General features: G+C 43.4%; 1 protein-coding gene and 1 long non-coding RNA gene across 4 annotated transcripts; one reads left to right on the plus strand and one right to left on the minus strand.

The window, feature by feature from the left end:
• Positions 1-2,248: 2,248 nt before the first annotated feature.
• On the minus strand, positions 2,249-5,671 carry LOC119362808. Of its 3 annotated transcripts, XR_005173640.1 has the most exons (5): positions 5,066-5,671; positions 4,565-4,730; positions 4,136-4,484; positions 3,897-3,960; positions 2,249-2,685 (listed from the first exon to the last, which is right to left on the minus strand). It is a non-coding gene; the product is annotated as an uncharacterized LOC119362808 (long non-coding RNA). The 3 variants fall into 3 exon arrangements; XR_005173643.1 differs by lacking the exon at positions 4,565-4,730 and having other exon boundaries at positions 2,250-2,685; XR_005173641.1 differs by lacking the exon at positions 2,249-2,685 and having other exon boundaries at positions 3,720-3,960.
• Positions 5,672-15,264: 9,593 nt separating this feature from the next.
• LOC119362809 (peroxidase 2-like) lies at positions 15,265-16,723 on the plus strand. The gene is made up of 2 exons (XM_037628071.1): positions 15,265-15,593; positions 15,720-16,723. Exons 1-2 carry the CDS (start codon positions 15,321-15,323, stop codon positions 16,473-16,475), a joined length of 1,029 nt encoding a protein of 342 aa, XP_037483968.1. The 5' UTR covers positions 15,265-15,320; the 3' UTR covers positions 16,476-16,723.
• Positions 16,724-19,213: the final 2,490 nt, after the last annotated feature.

The following is a 19,213-nucleotide window of genomic DNA, read 5'->3' on the forward strand; positions in this document are numbered from 1 at the left end:
AACGCAAATGCTAAGAAACATCCACCTCCGGAGGAGAAGATAGATCCGGTGAAAGTGAAGCGCACTTTGGATGCCCTGAAGCGAGCACCACTACCTCCGCTGCAAACCAACTTTGACCGCATTATTGAAAGGACATATAAAGAAGCGGATCGGTCAGGAAGCACTTGCAGTGATCGAAGGTTAGCAGAATAAAGAAGTGGGAAAAAATTCCCCGGCTCGGCGAACAAGCGAAGCAATCGTGCCCCTCGCTCAAGGTGTATAGCGATATCGTCGCTAATCTTCCCGGGATGGTGCCCGGTACCAATCCTGAAGATTACATGCCTGACGATGCACTTTTTAATACAATGGAGGTGGACACATTCAAATACCGTCACGGGAAGCCACTCGTCAAACCTGGTCATCCTCCTCTAACAACAATGATGTGAAGATTCCATGATTGGTACATGGACATCTGCAGCAGGTCTGGGAAGGATACTTTGACGCTGAGAGTTAAAGAGGAGCACGACCACGTTGAAATTGATCTGTTTTCTGTTCCATATGAGGATTTCTTCCAGTTTTTCAATCAAAAGGCCCTCGACAAAGTAATCATCACTTGGTACTTTCTGTAAGTACTACTTCTGTAATTAAGTCTCTCTATATAGCTCAGCTCTTTCATTGCATGTATATATAATTGTCCTCACTATATTATGCAGATTGAAGATCGCCGGATTAAAAAAAAGACAAATCGGTGATATTGGGTTCATTAACACAAATCTCATAAATGAATGAAATGTTAAACATGATGCCAAACAAAACCAAGGCCAACTTGCTACGATTGCTACCTCGAAATCAAAACAAAGATACAATAGTCTTTCCTTACGAATTCAAGTGAGTGTTACTGTCTTGTGCATATTCGGTTTCCCTTATTACTCGAGGTTATAGTAATTTAATTGATTAGTTATGCATGCGTGCGCAGCTTCCACTTTATTCTACTAGAGATTAAGCTTGAGCAGGGACTAGTAACCGCCATAGACTCGAGACGAAAAGATCCCGAGGAGTATGCGACCATGACTAAAATGCTCGAGAAGTAAGTTCAATTGATCATTACCACACCATATTGGCAACTTTGTTCATTTCCTGATATCAAGTAAATGTTTTCTTTGTCTGCCAAGGTTTGGAAAAAGATCACCGCAGAAGCTCTAGGACTGCCGGGGGAGCTGTGATTTAACACCTGAAAGTAAGTACTACTAGCTAGTTCCGCGCATCTCCCATTGATTCTAGCTAGTTTCATCAATACCATTTAGGATGCTTGCTTATAAGTTTGATTGACCTATTTTTCTTGTAAAATGGTTGTGGCAGGAACCCGGGAATAATTACTGTGGATACTACATTTGCGAGTTCATCCACCACACAACCTGTTAGCGGGGCTACTCTAAAAAATAATATGAAGTGCGTAAGCAATAATATTCACAATTTTATTTTATTACCATCATTTGTGTTGAGTTTCGTTCATATATATGTATTGACCCCCTTCTTCAAATTAGATGTTTCAGATGCGGGATGAACTCCTACCACAAGATCGCATACGAGCAATTCAAGGGGAATTGGCGGGATTCTTTCTTGACCACGTCATCGATAAAGACAGAAAATACCATGTGGAACTTGAGTTCAGATGTTAGGGGATTGTAACAGATCTTATATTGTATATATGTAGCCAGTAGCGTTGGATAGATATATGAAAACTTGTTGTTCAACCAATCTCTCGGAGAAGGAGAGGTCGATCACTTCTCTCTGTATATGTTCATGACGATCTTCTATACTTAATGGTTTCCTTCATTTGCTTACTAGCTAGCTAGCGTGTCGAGTCCTCTCTATACGTACTAGTTGAATGCTCGTGCGTTGCCACGGGCCAACAAAAAGAATCTATAGCTAGCTTTGCGCTACAACTCTTTGGTCATCGCGCTATCGCTTGCTATGTTGTCACCCCTGCTCCGAATCTGCCATATTTTCTCCAAGACCACCAAACAACCGTTGCTATTCACAGCCCCACTCCAAATTTGCATGAGTTTCCTCCAAGTATGCCAAATTGCCAAAGTCATTCCCAATGTCACTAACCTCACACCACAAATTCGAGTAAGTCGACTGATACCCAATTATGTTTTTTTCAATGTTATACATCAGAAACCCAAAGAAGCCTAATTTTTTTTCTAAACATTGCATGAGAGGTCATAGTTCCACTTGTACGAACACTCCTACCTTGGGATTAAAATCATCCGTATAAAAGAACGTAACACACAATTTATTATCCTAACAAAATAATTTACTGCTCTATCACTAATAAGTCTCTAACATGACCAAAGAATGCTCTAGTTACATCAAGGCCACCTACATAGCAGAGCCTTCATCTTCGCCCTCCCTTCTCCCTAGCACTTAATCCATTCTTTGGATGTCAGTGTGTTTGTGCCACTAATTAAGGGTTGGTTTTCGATTATGCATATACAATGGTTACAAGAAGAGAGCTTTATAAATATTATATGTAATGCAGTTTACAAGGATCAGTCATCATAATGCATGAAAAAATGTGGTTGTTTGATGTATTAAGCAGGGCCCATTGGACCTAACAGAATTAGGACATCCGTGCATAGTCCAAATCCGTGCAGTCCAAAATGATCACCTCCGGTTCATCCGGTGCACCTCCATTGAAGTCTGAAGTTCAACAATTCACCATTTTTGTTAGGTTGTAAAAACGATAGCATGCTAATAAGATGAACCTCTCTTCAGTCTATGCTAATAAGATAATCTCGAGGAAATTACTGTAACGCAACAGAGGTCAAGATTTGTAGTAAATTTTATGGTAATCAAGCCATATGGCGAGAATTGTCCACTTTGAACGCTTCATTTCCATTTGGAGTATCAGTACATACAGTAATGGCGAGAAGCTATAGCTGATGAAATGCATATCACTGAACAGGACAAAAATTCACTTGTGTTAATCTGGCTAATCTTTAACTGGCAGTGGGTACTCTTGTTTTTCTTATGTTCTGGTTCATAAAGAGCAGTCAAAAATGCATGTGTGCTGAGAAGTTAAATTTACTCTTTTGATATTCCCAAAAGAATGATGTCATATTGTATCATAATTTTAACTCTATATTCGAATTAAGGAATCAGGCGCAGAACAACACCAAGAAAACTATAAGCAAAGGTGAAGTTTCTATTACAAAGCAAGACATCAAGTATTACATAAGTCTTCCAATGAAGAAAATAAAACAGTCTGCAAGAGGTAAGACCTATATATAAATCAAGGAGATGTTGTTAACAATTAATGGAAAGAAAATGGTATCAACTCAAACTAATCGAATTCTCAGGAATAACATGTCACTTCCATGGTGGCAAGTGTATTTTGTAAAATATAAAAAGGGGAATATATTGAAATAGACTCTTGTGATATGGGCAGGAGGAGCATGTAAAACTGAACCTACAACAATTTGCATCACATTTATATGACATGGTGTACCAAAGGGAGTATAAAATTAATGCAAAAAGTATTTTTCAGTATTCTTTTGATTAAATTAAAGTTCCAGAAGTTGCGCTTAGTGATGCTTGCAATGAATAAGAGTATCCCCCCGAAATTTGCGTTCACTTCAAAGCAATGGGAGGATATCACTTCTTAATTAACGGATTGCTACATAATAAAGTTACTACGGCTCTTAAGAAATTTTAGTACAATCAGAAGCCACTCAGAAGCCCCTTCTTCTATTCAGAAGAATGAATGTAAGTTTCAATTGTAACCCATATCAACTGTTCGCACACTTAAAATCCCAGGTTAAATGTTACAGTCCAAACATAGTACGCAAAATATAAAATCATGGAACCACTTCGAAATATATAAATGAAGCTAAATTCTAGGATTAGATTACCACTATGCAGATTGTGGTTTTGCTACTGATTTCCATTTAATTGTGCTCCAAGATGAGTGCCAACCTGCATGAAAATGCGCAAGCAGTTTAGTGTACAATTTCGAAGGAACACTTCTTACAACACCTTTCTTCTTACAACTCCTTTTGGTCTCAAGTTTAGAATTGCTAATTCCTGTCAGAGCACTAAAACCAGGCTAGAGATACCAAATAGCAGAAAGGGACAACAAAAGGCAGCTCACCCAGGTTGCCACCACATGTGGTGAACCCGATTCAACCCCTTGAGCCCAGCAGTCCTCACGGTCTTCTGAAATCAGTAGACTGCTCGGCGCATGGTAGCAGGGCTGTCGGCCAGCACAACTCCGCTATCATGGCCGTGGTTGTTGATGCCAAGGTACTGTATGGACAACTTGTCGATGAACACGGCTGCAAAAGGACTGAGCTGTTCGTATTGTCGAGCTCGGATAGCATGGGCTCCGAGTACAACACTGTTGCGGCGGCCACTGCCAACCAAGCTCATCGTGTCCATCGTCGTCGTCACTGGCACTGATTTTATCGTCGCCTCCTTCTGGTAACCCACCTCTCGCCAATCTAACATATGGCAAATAAACCATCAGAATAAAGTAATGAGGAAATAGAGATTTTAATGTCGCCTCCTTCTGGTACCCCACCTCTCGCCAATGTAACGTATGGCAAATAAACCATCGGAATAAAGTAATGAGGAAACGGAGATTTCTATGTTCCTCCACCACAAAACACGCTAGAAGCAGCCGAGGAGTTCATCCTCGTGATTCTCTTCCCCAAGTTGAATTTATTTCTGGTGTTTTCCCGCTTGGTCTTGCCATCAACATAACCAAAATAAGATAGATTCAACAGTAAAGATAATTGATGTTCATGACCAGTTGATCATGAACTCCACAAGTGAAAACGTAATCAAATGAGTCGAGACCGAGAGTATAAATAAATTTACACATACAAGGAGTTTCCACAATAAAAAGTGACTTGAGTGATTTCTATTAAGGTCTCTTTTGGCAATTTAAGAATCAGCACAGCCTATACATGAGATTACGACAACAAGCAAACATCAAAAATACAATAATATAAGTCAACATTCATGAATTCAGTGTTATAAGTATTCATCTAGGTAAAAAGCAAACATCAAACTGTAATACCTGTATGCCGCTGCCACTTGCCAGATTTCCATAGGCAACCTTCTCCGTCTACCTGCTCTTCCCACGGCCCTACACCCACCCGTCGTCCTTTACGCCAGCAGCCGGACTGCCCCCCGTCCGTTGCAACTCGTCGGTCCCTGCCACGGGAGAGAAGAATGAGGGGGTGCGGGAGTACAGGATACGAGGGGAAGATGGGTTGGATCGAAGATAAGGAGATGGCAACACCTGGGCCGTCGTTCGTCGCTGCTGTCGATGTGGTGCTCCTGTTCGTCGCCCCTGCCACGTCGAGTACCTCGTGGACTCGGTGAAGAAGAGATAGATGTAGATCCACCGCTCCAATCTAGTATAGAAGTCTGGCTGCATTGTGTTGCCGCTCAAGGTCGACGTAGGCGGGAATAGGCCGGCGGCGGCGATTCGTCTCTGCAGAGACACCGGATCGAGAGCGAGGATCTGGCGGAAGGAGTGGGAAGTGGGAGGTGGGAGTTGGGACGTGCGTACTTGTGGGTTTTTTATTTTCTTTTCTTTTCTTTTTTCTATCATGCGCGGAGGGGTTGTGAGACCGAAAAGAGATTGAACCATCACGACGTTCGATTCCGCTTTAATAGTAGAGATTTTCTTTTCTTTTCTTTTTTCTATCGTGCGCGGAGGGGTTGTGAGACTGAAAAGAGGTTGAACCATCACGACGTTCGATTCCGCTTTAATAGTAGAGATAGTACGTAGCGTCGACCAAGCACGGAGATAAAAGAGGACACTTTTCTCTATTAGCTAGCTAACACAATATATGAAACCCCTAAATTAACCCTACAAAAATCCTAAAACCCCCAAACCTCCCTCCCCCGCCCCCTCCCCTTTTAAAAAAAATAAAAACCCCAGCCACTGAACTGCTGACGCATGGATGCCTTTTGGTCCCGATTGGTGCCACCAACTGGGACAAAAGACCCTCCTGCCTGGGCAAGCCACGGCGGCCACGTGGAGCCCCATATGTCCCTGTTCATAGACGAACCGGGACTAAAGGTATTGGGCTTTAGTACCGACACTTTAGTCCCGGTTCGGGAACCGGGACAAATGGGCCTTGTGAACCGGGACAAATGTAGCTTTTTCTACTAGTGTATGCAGCTAGCGTTGGATGTCGGCATCCCGCATCCGGTCCACGCTCACATGCGGGAGGAAATTTACGAGTTGCCATTGAAGATGCCCTTATACTTAACCTACTAAAAGCATCTACAACCAGACTCCTAAAGTGTCTAATCAAACAGCTCGGTCCTTGTCAGGATAAAAGAGAAGGGAAATGGCCACCCAACTGGACCCTCGCTTTGTTCACATATGACTAGTCTAGTCACAAATCCTCGTATCCGCACAAAATACGGGGAGCATATTGGAATGTACGGGTATGTCCAGGCAGCTCTTCACGTAGGATTCGGCTCACCCCAGACCATCTTTTCTCTTTCTTTGTCGATCCCCAACAATCACATGCATTTTATTGGACAATTCAAATAGGATATAGGACAAATGGTTGCATGCATCCATAGGGTCACAATGGACATCTCCGGTCACGAGCACATCCGCGGACGTTTGGAGATCAATATTAGACAGTCATGATTGTAGATGCTCTAATTGGCTATTTCTGTCCAACTTAACGCTTCAACACATGCACGACATACACAAGCCAGCTAAAAACACAAACGAGAGTGGATTTTCTACTTCCTGGTGTACCTACCCCCTCCATGAACAGTAAATTCAAATAAATACAGAAAAATCACAAAAAACTTAAATTTTAGGACATCAAATATTGATGTTCATGAAAAGTTTCAACCACAAATAACCTTCTAGGAGCCCTCACAAATAACATTTTGTTTCAAATATTTGACCATGTTTCATGTCCTAAAATTTCAGCTATTTTTTATTTTATTTTTAATTTACTATTCACCCAGGTGCACCTACACCCGAAGGAAAACATTTTGTATCAACCGACTGATTATCGCTCGCGTAAGTCACATTCGCAGCTCACCACGTGCCCCATGGACCCACCTAACCACGCGCCCTCCACCTTATACCCAGACTAGAAACATCCCGTCTTCTCTGTAGTGTTCCCCTCCATTGTCTCCACATCTTTCTCTTCTCGATCCCATTGAAACATCCGCCGCAGGATGCGGTCATGCCGCATCCGCAAGCGCCCGTTCATCTCACCTTCTTCCCCATCTCCACAAGCATGCCGCAATGTTTCCACAACTATCCACATTTTAACAAAATGTTCATTTTTCACTACTAACTTATTCTTCTTTTTGAATTTCCTTTCATCTTCTTTCTCAGTCTTGTTTATAGTAATTTCTACATCGATTTCATCATATCCATGTTAATTTATATGTCATTTCATGTCATCCAATAAATATTAACCTAAATAGATAGTTAGCAACTAGCAGTACTACATAAGAACTTCTCTAATAACTATACTAAAAATAATGATAACAAATAAATTGGTGTACATTTTATCAAAATTAAAAAGAAAAATAAAAAAGGGTCAAGAAACCCACCTCGAGGAGCTAGGAGAGGAGACGGACGGTGTAGTGTAGGAGCTCCGGCGTCGCCGGCTGAGTGCGTTGCCGGTAGGCTGCTGGGATAGGAGTTGGCCCGGGAAATAGACGGTGCGTGGGCGGCGGTGGGGAAGGAGGGCTAGCAACGCGGTTGCTAGGGTGGGATGGAGGGGCGGCCGCCACCGGGAAAGACGAAGAAGGAAGAAAACGAGCCAACCACTCACGGTGTCTAGCTTTTATAGCGCAGGGGATGAAGGGTATGTGTTTTTCCAGATTTTTTTCCACGGGTCCTCGACAGAAAAAGTGGCCGCTGGCATTCCCATCAAGTGGCAGCTCGGCAAAGCAATGACCTCTTGTATTAGATATCAAAATAAAAGCGGTGGAGACAAATTGTCGAGCTCTTGTTATTGTAAACTCGGCAAAAACAGATCGCCATTACAGTCCCGTCCCCTGGCCATTGGTGGGGCCCACCTATCAGTACACTGGTGACTACCTATCAGGAGGAACTCGACAAAGAATAGACTTTGCCGAGATTCTTCTTGTCACCGGTCCCCTTTCCTCGGCACTGGACAAATAGTTATGTTTACCGGGTTCTTTTGATATGTCGAGTTCATTTACGTTCTTACTCGGCAGACTGCTATTGCCGTCAAGCACCTGGCGAAAGAAACTTGGCAAACTATGTGAATTCGGCGTGCGCAGCGATTCTATTAGTGTGTATTGGGTACAGAATTCGGCCTAAGGTGGTGTATCTACTACCCCTATAAAAGCACGAAAGGACGGAGAACCAAATTATCTCAACCATCGAATAGTACAAATCTAATGGTCTAAATCACCTCAATGCATCAAACATATTTGACGCTTTAATTACCCATCATGCCACTGGACGGTACAAACCACGCATTAAGCCAATCGATAGCTAAACCTGCCCCACCCCGCCAGTCAAAAAATAAAATAAAATAAACCGCTGCATGCCCGCACGATCTCTCCCCACCTCCTCCCTCCCACCTCTCGCCCCACTGTTCCGCCCGCACCCGTGCCGCAACCATTAGCCGCGGGAGCCGCCCGCCATTCCCTTCGCCGCAGGTCGCCGCGCCCTTCGCCACGGTAGCCGTGGGCCTCCGCGCCCTTCGCCACGGGAGTCGCGGGCCGCCGGAGCCGCCCGCTGCCGCGCCCTTCGCCGCCGGAGTCGCGGCTGCCGCAAGGAAACCACAATTGACAGCTTCCTGCAATATAGCAAACAATTATACATGTGGCTAACCAAACAATGCTACTTCTACTGCAACCTATACTGCCTCAATTAAACTATTAGAATCTACACTGCCTCAATCAACTAACAGCACATGCCTACACAACATGTTGATGTGAGCTTCGGTACTAATAACTAACTAAACTATGAGCTTCTCCACTGCCAACTAAGCTGCTGCCCATATAAATATTACAGTCAACATAAGCATCAAACTTATATATATATATATATATATATATATATATATATATATATATATATATATATAGGGAAAATAGATATTACCACCTAGTGGTAGTTACCCCCACCCTAGCAGCCATCCGATCTCGTTTTAGTTGTGGGTTGTGATTAACGGGTTCTGTTGTAAAACTAGTTGATTCATCTACCCCATGCCTGATAGGAAAAAACAGCCAGATAATTCCAATTTCCATGCATGGCCCGGAATATAGCTAGCCAACACGTTTTCAACTACCTGGCTACGTTCCAGATCTAGCCTCCTGTATGCATGCACATACTTAAACTGTATATACTAGTTCACACTACATATTCTCTTTTAAAAAACTCCATATACACACAGAAACGTGTAGATACTAGACACTACATACTCTTCGGGAGTATATATATAATTGCTTTTGGTTCGAAGAAAAGTATATAATTGCTTAATTTCAGGAAAAAAAATCACGTACTCTCGTTTCTTGAACGTACACACATACTACAACTAAAGTATGGTAGTATATTCTGAAAAAAACCTATACAACCTTTTCGGGGCACATAGTTTGTATGCTAAGAAAATGAACATATATCGTTGGGTTTTTCTTTTATATTGATACTCCTTTCTACTGCTGGAAGTATACATATACCCCAAAATACAATTTTTCCAAACCACATACTCCTCTGTCCATACTACATACTCCCCTATTATTTTTTTGGTACATACTACCATACTATTTTTTTCGGAATATACTACCATACTACATACTATTTTTTTCAACGGCATATATTCCTCAGGTCATACTACATACTACCATATTATTCTTTGTAATATACTGCCACTCTATTTTTTTTCGGAATATACTACCATACTACAATTTTTTTTCAAAACATACTATAAAAAATTGATGGCTCCAGTACATACCCAAGAGCATATACTATAATTTGTTCACACGTATGGGATCGAGGTAGATAGAATATTTTGTGAGGCCATGCAGTAGTTTTGCCAACCTAGCTAACACATAAAAAAACTAACTCATACTTATCCATCTTGTGAGATACGGTGCATGCCTTCCACACAAAAAAAAAAAGAGAGAGAAAGGTGTGGTGCATGCAGCCAACAAATTAGCCGGTTGTTAGCTAATCCTGCGCGCCCTTTTATTGCCGGCTTCACCCATAATTACTTGAAAACTTGGACGTACCGTCCCATCAGGGATTTCATTATCCCTAAAAAAATATTTTTTTTCATTGGCCTAATTAGGTACGGCTGCTAGCGAGTTATAGGGTCCTGCCCATGTTCGCTACCCCCCAGCGCACCCAGTTGCCCCGCTGCTATTAACGGGGACACGTGGAGGCCAAAGAAAGTGGTGATAACTACCGCTGCTATTACAGTGAACAAAGCCAACTAAGCTATTGCAGTGACCATTAGTACTATAAGCATCAAAACTACTAAGCTTCAGTGACTTACAGGCTGAGCACAAACTAGAAACCTCCTGCCAGTCTCAAATGATTCAAAAGCTACACGACGCCCAGTTGGCCATCGATGCTCCACGCAAAGCCCCTCGGGTGCCATCTCCAAGCTGTTGTAGTCTTGGTCTTCAATGCTAGCAGGAATCTACAGGGAGCAAATACTCAAATCAGAAAACCAGATCATGAAATCCCCAAATCCCCAAATGACCTAACCCTAACCCTAGCTCTACCACTGACCTGATAATGCATCCCGTCGTCGTCGGAGGAGATCTGCAGGCTGGACAAGTCATCGCTGCTCTCATCCTCAAAGGGGGCGGACGCAGCGGTCTGCGCGGCGAGCGGCGGCGGCTGGAGAGAGGAGGGCGATGCGGCGAGGAGAGGGACAGAGTGTCGAGTGCGGCTGGCTGCGTACGGGTTCGACCGGACCAGGCTACATGGAGTGACCGAGCGGGTGCGCGCGGGTAAGCCACGGTGGCACCTGACATGTGGGCCCTTTATGTCAGATACGGGTCAATACACACTTATACAGCTGTCAGACCGTTATGCAATACTTAGGCTTAGAGTTGGTACTGCATGGCAAAAAAAATGACTAGTGGTACTGACTCGTTACAACTTGCTGAAGTATGGTAGTTCCTTGCAATTAACTCAAGTGAACGAGAACAACCGTGCTTCAATCCTCATGCCCGAGATCTTGCTGTTAGAGGCGACGCCCGCCAGAAAGGGAAAGAGGAGGCACTGGACATCCATGTTCCCGGCAGCGGCGGCGGTCATGGAGGAACCCGTCGATGAGAAAGGCAGGAAGTTGAGTTCTTAGGGATTCAATGGGCTCAAGAAGTGGAAGAAGGTCGGCGTCAGTGGCAACGAGGATGCGCATGCCGCCGTTGATTCCGCCACGCTGCGATCTTCGTATAGTGATTTCCGGCATGAGGCGAGCCCCGCCCTGGATACCAAGAGGGTCAAAAAGAAGCTTCATGTTGCTGCCGCCGCTTGCGATGTCTCTGCTTCTGATTTGGCAATTGACAAGGTACTACTGTAAATCATTGGCTATTCTGAATTAATGTCGTTGCCGCCTCACATGCTCCCGACGCCTGCTGACCAGGGGTTGCTCCTTCTGATTTTGCACTCGGCAGGGGCAGCATGCCCTCGACGACCCGGCCTGGGACTGCTGACGAGGTATACCTGGCCTGGGTCTGAGCAGTAGCTACGATGAGACGGCAGAGCAGGAAGAAGGGGATGCCGGGCAAGAAGCTCATTGCGGAGTGGTGGAGCAGGAAGAAGCTCCGGTGGAGCAGGAAGAAGCTCACGGCGGAGCAGCGGCATAGGAAGAAGCTCATGGCTGAGCGGCGGCGCTGGAAGAAGCTCCGGGAGAGGAAATCAGCAAGGTGAGGAAATGCCCCACTCATCATTTGTCTGGAGATTCATCACCTGCAGTATAGCATAGCTGATCACATGCAGTATTTCTCCCGATTTCTCACTCAATTTAGGGAACTAGGGCTCATACATGATTCAAATTTCGTTACTCAATTTAGGAGGACGTGGATTTTTAGAGCACTTGCACCCAGGCCCTGCTATCCTAGCTTTCCAATATCGCTTTAAAATCCGTGCGACACAACTAAGTTTCTATATGTAATTTTCTCTTTTTTGCTTCTCCCATATAGAACATATCTTGAAGTTCAAACCTATGCAGGATGGCAAAGCTTTCTAACTAGAATCTAGGATAAATCTTTCAAATCTTTTGTCCGACATAAATACTAAAAATATGATTTTTTAATCAAACAAAACATATTTTGTATATTTATGTTTGACAAAAAATTCTGAATGATTTATCCTAGATTCTACTTAGAAAGCTTTGCCACACTACATAGATTTGAACTTCAAGATATATTCTATGTGGGAGAAACAAAAAAGAGAAATGTATTTGCATGAATCTTAAAGCAGGAAATGGATGACTAGATAAAGAGGGCCTGGGTGCATGTGCTCAAATATATATTTTCGCAATTTAGGACCTATGGTTTACAAATATATTGTAGCTGAAATTAGTTGCTTCCCTTAAGTTTAATCAGTGCTACACATACAGGACTATATTTTCTTTTTGCAAACAACCTTCCACTGGTGAACGTCTATTGTTTTGTCGATGTCCATATATATCTACCATCTGGAAGGTTGAAACTCTATTCAGACGTCTGCACATTGAAACCACAAATGGCTAATTAAATATGTTGTCTAACTTGTGCAGTTGTCATGGTATTGGTCATGGAGAAGTTATATCACGCTTTCTCAAATCTTGATGTACTGCTCAAACTGTTGCCTTTGTTAGGCAACAGGTATGACATTATTCCAGTAACTTGTGCACATTTAAACCGCCATTGTCTAATTGGATTTGTCAGTCATGCTTGTAAATCAAAAGATTTATCTTCCAAGACTCCCTGATTTAGGTAGGAAATGCAGATTAGTTGAGTACAGAAATTGCATAGTAAAAGAGCGTTGGTATTTAGGCATTGTATTGCTGAGCGTCGGTAGATAATACAACAGTGGAATTGCAGAATTAGGTTTTCTGTCGAACAGTTATCCTTGAGAGGTTATGCACCCTTTTTGATCAAGAACTGGAGAATGGCATTCTCCATTGATGATCTGCAGATATACTACAAAGTACACTTAACATGGGTAGTTTTAATCATACTGCATGGGGTATCATGGAGTAGTACAGTAAGAACTGCAAAGTTCACATTCTTTTTGTTTAATCCATGGAGTATTTCTCTGAAGGAGGAGAAGTATGAGTGTGCGCTGCTACATTATTTGCAGGAGTACGAGTTTCTCAAGCATTGTGCTGCTAGATTATTTGTAAGAGTATGATTATTTACATGGAGTATTTCTTATACTGCGGATTTGGAGTATTCAGCAAACTGAGAAATATGCATCTTTACAATATATTTGCTCAGCTCGGTGCGGTGCGGTCTGAATTAAGTCTTCAAGCTGTTTGTTTGACCAATTTACTTAGGTCAATTCAGCATTAGTTACTGTTGAACTGTTATTACCATCATCATAAAGCTAATGCATTAGAAGATTTTAGCTCAATGCTGGCTTGTTCAAGCAAGGAAAAACAGTACTCACATGTTTGGCCCACTTAAACATGCTCCATTCTTTCGTTTCTTTTTGTTTTGCCATTCATAGTCGGCTCGACTAATTTGTTAAGATAACTTGTTAGTCATAGTTTCTGTTTGAGGCAACTTGCTGCACAGCCTACTGTGTATGTTTGTTGTCATGTTAAAATCTGATTAGTGAAATCTCAGCACCCATATCTTATGTTCATTCTTTAAATCTTCAATATCCTATGTGCTGGTGTTTTCTTGGACCAGATAAACAACTTGATATATTATTTTTTTTGCAGAAAACAACTTGTTGTCTTAGCTGCATACATGTTCAATTAACCCCCATTTTTTGATAGTTCCATCGCCTTTCTAATTGCATATGCCTACTACTCAATCGGAAGAACTGGAACTTGCAATACAAGATACTGAATCAGAACCTAGCTAATTCTATGCTACTCCAGCAGCAAGTATCAAAACCGGCTCAAGTGTAATTCAATTCAATTTCAGTAGTGAATTTTAATTTCAATTTCACTCACCTACTCAGTAGCAGGGGCGGGGGCAGGGCGGGCAAAAGGCAGCATCAGCAGTGGTCGCCTCGCCTCCAGGGTAGATCCGTCTGGCCCTGACTACTCAAGTTCCTCAGTTTGTGCCTTTTGTTATTCTTATTCCTGTCTTATTTCAACCTTTTGACCATACATATCACGCATGAGAAAAAATAAGAGGGGTCCGTTTGTGAAGCAGTCTTGGTTACTAGCATAACGCCCATGTGTTCTAACGGATCAACAAAGATGATTCAGTTTTATTGGATTATAAGTAGTACTCCCTCCGTAAACTAATATAAAAGCGTTTAGAATACTAAAGTAGTGATCTAAACGCATGCAACACCACATAGAAGAATCTCAACCAATCAACTGATGGAAGCACACACTGTTGCAAGATATGTTTTCTCTCCTCAAATTCGATGAGTCTGGAAATTCACAACATAGTAGAGATAGAGGTAATTTGAATCACCGCACATGTAGAATTACAGGTAGTTACATGTAGATTCAAATTACAAGGTTTATGTATTAACTTTTGAATTTCGATGAGCCGTGTATTGCACGTGCACGCTTACTAGTTTAGTCAAATATATGACCCAACTTGTCACATGCATGCAAGAAATTCTGATTTTCACTATTTTTGTATAGACTAGTTGAGGCTAGAGACAAATTTACAGCCATATTCGGGAACAAAAATTTAACCCAACGACCGGGAAAACAATTTCCTGATCCACGCAAGAGAAGCTGGAGATTGCCCTCCGTCCCCAACAAAAGAAGTGCATATCCATCCCTTACATGCGGCACACGATACAAAACTTGTCGGAACCACTAGGTGCCACCCGACACCCACATCAACGGAGGAAATAATGGGCATGCAATGTCAACTGTGCGAGCTGTGTCCTGCGAGGTTATGCTCACCATGCATGTTCTCTCCTGACTTAAAACGCGCAACCTAACATATGCATGTTCACAAGATTACAGAAAAATCCCATGCATGCATAATATCCATCATCACATGGTCGTTAGACAGTCTAATTAGCTTGGAAGGGATCAAGCTAGCTATAAATAGACCTGCACAACACCAAGTTCCCTTCACTCATCCATATTCATCCTCTCTCCAGATATAAGCCGGCCTCTAGGCTCTAGCTTGCTGTAGAGCTCATTGCAACCATGGCTAATGATAAGCTTGCTGCCTTGGTTGTGGTAGCATTGCTCGGTTGTATGGCGCACACATGCCAAGCGAGCTACGGGTATCCCAACCCAATGCCGCCCATCCCAAGCCCGACACCACCTACGGCACCGGCGCTCTCCCTGAACTACTACAGCTATTCCTGCCCTAATGCGGAGGCAATTGTGAGGGAGGCCGTAAAGAACGCCACAGACAACAATCGCGGCATCGGTGCCGGGCTCATCCGCCTCTTCTTCCACGACTGTTTCGTCAGGGTACGTGCAAGCTTATATATATAGTGAAATCCATGCTGCGCTCATGCGTGTGTAACAATAAATATTGCAATGTAAGATATATATGTTTCTGAGGTCCTGATGGGCGTGAGCTCCTTTTTGTTCTAGGGTTGCGATGCCTCGGTTCTCCTAGACCCGACGACGGCCAACCCGGAGCCGGAGAAGCTTGGCATCCCAAACTTCCCTAGCCTCCGCGGCTTCGAGGTGATTGACGCTGCGAAGGAGAAGCTTGAGAAGGAGTGCAAGGAGGTTGTCTCGTGCGCTGACATCGTCGCCTTCGCTGGGCGCGACGCCACCTTCTTCCTCAGCAACGGCATGGTAGACTTCAAGATGCCGGCTGGCCGGTACGACGGGCGTGTGTCTTTCGCCAACGAGACCCTCCGTGACCTGCCCCCTCCTTTCGCCAACGTCACGGTGCTGGAGTCAATGTTCAAAGCCAAGGGGCTCGACCTCGACGACATGGTCACCCTCTCCGGCGCGCACACCGTCGGGATCTCTCACTGCTCGTCCTTCGCTGACCGCCTTCCAGCCGACCCCTCGGACCCCACGTCCATGGAACCCACGTTGGCTAGCTCGCTACAGCAGAGGTGCAACCGCGGTGGTGACCCCGTGGTGGTGCAGGACGTCGTTACCCCCCGTGACCTGGACAGACAGTACTACCAGAACGTACTTGACCGTAAAGTGCTATTCAAATCGGACGCGGCACTGCTGTCGCCGCAGACACTCAAGGCTGTGGAACACAACGCCAAGAACCCCGGGAAGTGGGAGCGAAAGTTCAAGGAGGCAATGGTTAAGATGGGCAACATCGAGGTGAAGACCAAGGCCAACGGGGAGATCAGAAAGCAGTGCCGTTTCGTCGACTAGCGCCCGGTTGATGAGACAAAACCCTACTTCATCTTGACTCCTGAAGCCGGACACTGATCAGAATAAGCTCGTGCTTTTGTTCGTATGTGTTAGCTTAATTTCCGTTACAGTTTACTACCAAAATTTGTATTAGTGGTCCATTTTTGCTTCACATCTGTATCGATAATATTTGGTGTACTCTATTATGAGATGTGATTGTCAAAAGTATATTTAGTTTGCTGAAAAATCGAACTCATAACAAACATGTTGACTGCCTTTTCGGCCATCTATATCTCACTTCCTTTTGGTTTTGTGTTGAAACTTATCTTGCCTTGTGCATACGTTGTCTTATTGGCGTCTATAACACTTCCATAGGTCATTTAGTGCAGGATCATGATGCATGGACGGTGACTCTCGATTTTTCTTTCGCCCATGCACCGTTAGCAATCCGGGAGCGAATTTGGGGCACGCAAGTGAGGGGCACTCAGTCCTCCGCGCGTACTTTCTTTTTGGCTTCTGATTTCTAAACATTTATATCTTTTGAACGAACAATCTGAATTAAGTTAAGTTTTCATATTTATATTTCTCGTGTAGGCCTGGTCAACTAGTTTGTAAGGCTACTTTGCATGTTTCTGGCGAGCAGCGGTAAAGAAAGAAAAAACTGTTGTTGCACTAAAATAATAAAATACCAAATACCAGTGGTGCATCATGATGACTTTCGGCACATGCTAGATCGCATGATCTACTATGGATTCCACCTGACACCAACATTAACGTACGCAGGGAATAAGCGCACGCAGTGTCGACCTGTTCGAGCTGTAAGATTATGCTCTTCGGGCATGTTCTTGCTTGACTTTGCTCTTCAAGATAGTGCAAACAAAAATTCTTCCGGGAGAACATTTGCCGTGCTCCTCACCCATTGTCCTCCCAGTTCTTTAGGGCATCACCAAAACGGACACACAAATAGCCGGCAATCGTTTGGACCAACAAGTGTCCAGACGTAGTTTACTATCCTATGTGAACTCGTATTTGTCCGTGGATGCGCATCCGAATCCTTCCAAACCAGAGGAAGGTTTGCGGGCGTTCGACAATGTGGTCGCACTCAAAACCATCTTCCACGCTGATGCCTGCTAGAACTACGCCGGTATTTCCTCAAAGAGGAAGGGATAATGTAGTATAGCAACGGTAGGTATTTTCCTCAGTGATGAGACCAAGATTATCGAACCAGTAAGAGAACCTCCTCACACCACGTAAACAGCATCTGTACACAAATAACAAATACTCGCAACCCAACGTGTTAAAGGGGTTGTCGATCCCTTTCGGGTACGGCCCCTCAAGATAGGCACATAACGTGAGGTAAAAGTAGTAGATAGGATAAATAGATCGCGGAACCAATAAATTGCAGTAAGGTATTTTTGTATTTTGATTTAATAGATCTAAAAATAAATGCAAGGGATAATAGATCGCAAAGGCAAATATGATGAAAAGAGACCCGGGGGCCGTAGGTTTCACTAGTGGCTAACTACGGACCCGTAGGTCTACAAAGAACTACTCATGCATCATAGGAGAGGCACCAATGAAAGTGGTGAACCCCTCCATGACGGTGTCTAGATTGGATCTGGTGGTTCTGGACTCCGCGGTGGCTGGTTCAATATTTCGTCGACTCCCCTAGGATTTCTGGAATATTGTGATATTTATAAAGCAAAAGAGGTGGGTAGCACCCACCTGGGCGCGCCTGGGCCCCCTGGCGCGCCCTGGTGGGTGTTGCTCCCCTCGAGCAGCCACTCAGGTGCTTCCTTTCCCACTGGCTTTCTTCGGGCCTAAAAAAAATCCTCCAGGAGTTGTGTTGCGTTTGGACTCCGTTTGATATTGATTTTCTGCGGTGTAAAAAACATGCAGAAAATAGCAACTGGCACTGAGCACTATGTCAATAGGTTAGTATCAAAAATGATATAAAATGACTATAAAATAATTGTAAAACATCCAAGAATGATAATATAACAGCATGGAACAATCAAAAATTATAGATACGTTGGAGACATATCAGCATCCCCAAGCTTAATTCCTGCTTGTCCTCGAGTAGGTAAGTGATAAAAACAGAATTTTTGATGTGAAATGTTGCCTAACATGTTCATCACATTCTTTTCTTTATAGCATGGACATATAGACTTTTATATGATTCAAAGCAATAGTCTAGTTTTGATATGAAGACTTTAATACTCAAGCATACCAACAAGCAACCATGTCTTTCAAAATATCAACACTAAAGCAAGTTATCCCTAGCCCATCATGCTCAATCATTGATCCATTCATGAAACACACTCAAATATTAGCTACACCCGTTGCTCAAATATGATCATAGTTCCCCTTAGTTGGTGCTTTATAAGAGAAGATGGAGACTCAAATTCAAAATAAAAATTGCATAGGTACAAGAAAGTCCCTTCGTGGAGGGAAGTAGGGATTTGTAGAGGTGCCGGAGTTCAAAGCTTAAGTTGAGATATAAAATTATTTTTAGAGGCATACTTTTCCTACCAACGAAAATGACTTGGAGCATCCCAACACTTTTCATGCTAGATACATCATAGGCGGTTCCCAAACAGAAAATAAAGTTTATTTCTTTTTCCACCATAACTTTCACTTTTCATGGCTAACCGTATCCACGGGTGCCCTCCATACCAACACTTTCCAAGGAATTTATTATTTGACAACATAAAGTAAATTCACTTATTCATTTCAGGACTGGGCATCCCTAGTACATT

The sequence above is a fragment of the Triticum dicoccoides genome, chromosome 2B (genome assembly GCF_002162155.2).
Source record: "Triticum dicoccoides isolate Atlit2015 ecotype Zavitan chromosome 2B, WEW_v2.0, whole genome shotgun sequence".
NCBI lineage: Eukaryota > Viridiplantae > Streptophyta > Magnoliopsida > Poales > Poaceae > Triticum > Triticum dicoccoides.

Excerpts from the sequence above, each read along its gene's own strand:
- LOC119362809 (XM_037628071.1), top strand. The coding sequence starts at position 15,321 with ATGGCTAATGATAAGCTTGCTGCCTTGGTTGTGGTAGCATTGCTCGGT. Across the intron at positions 15,594-15,719 it reads TCCACGACTGTTTCGTCAGG|GGTTGCGATGCCTCGGTTCT; the intron begins GTACGTGCAAGC and ends TTTTTGTTCTAG.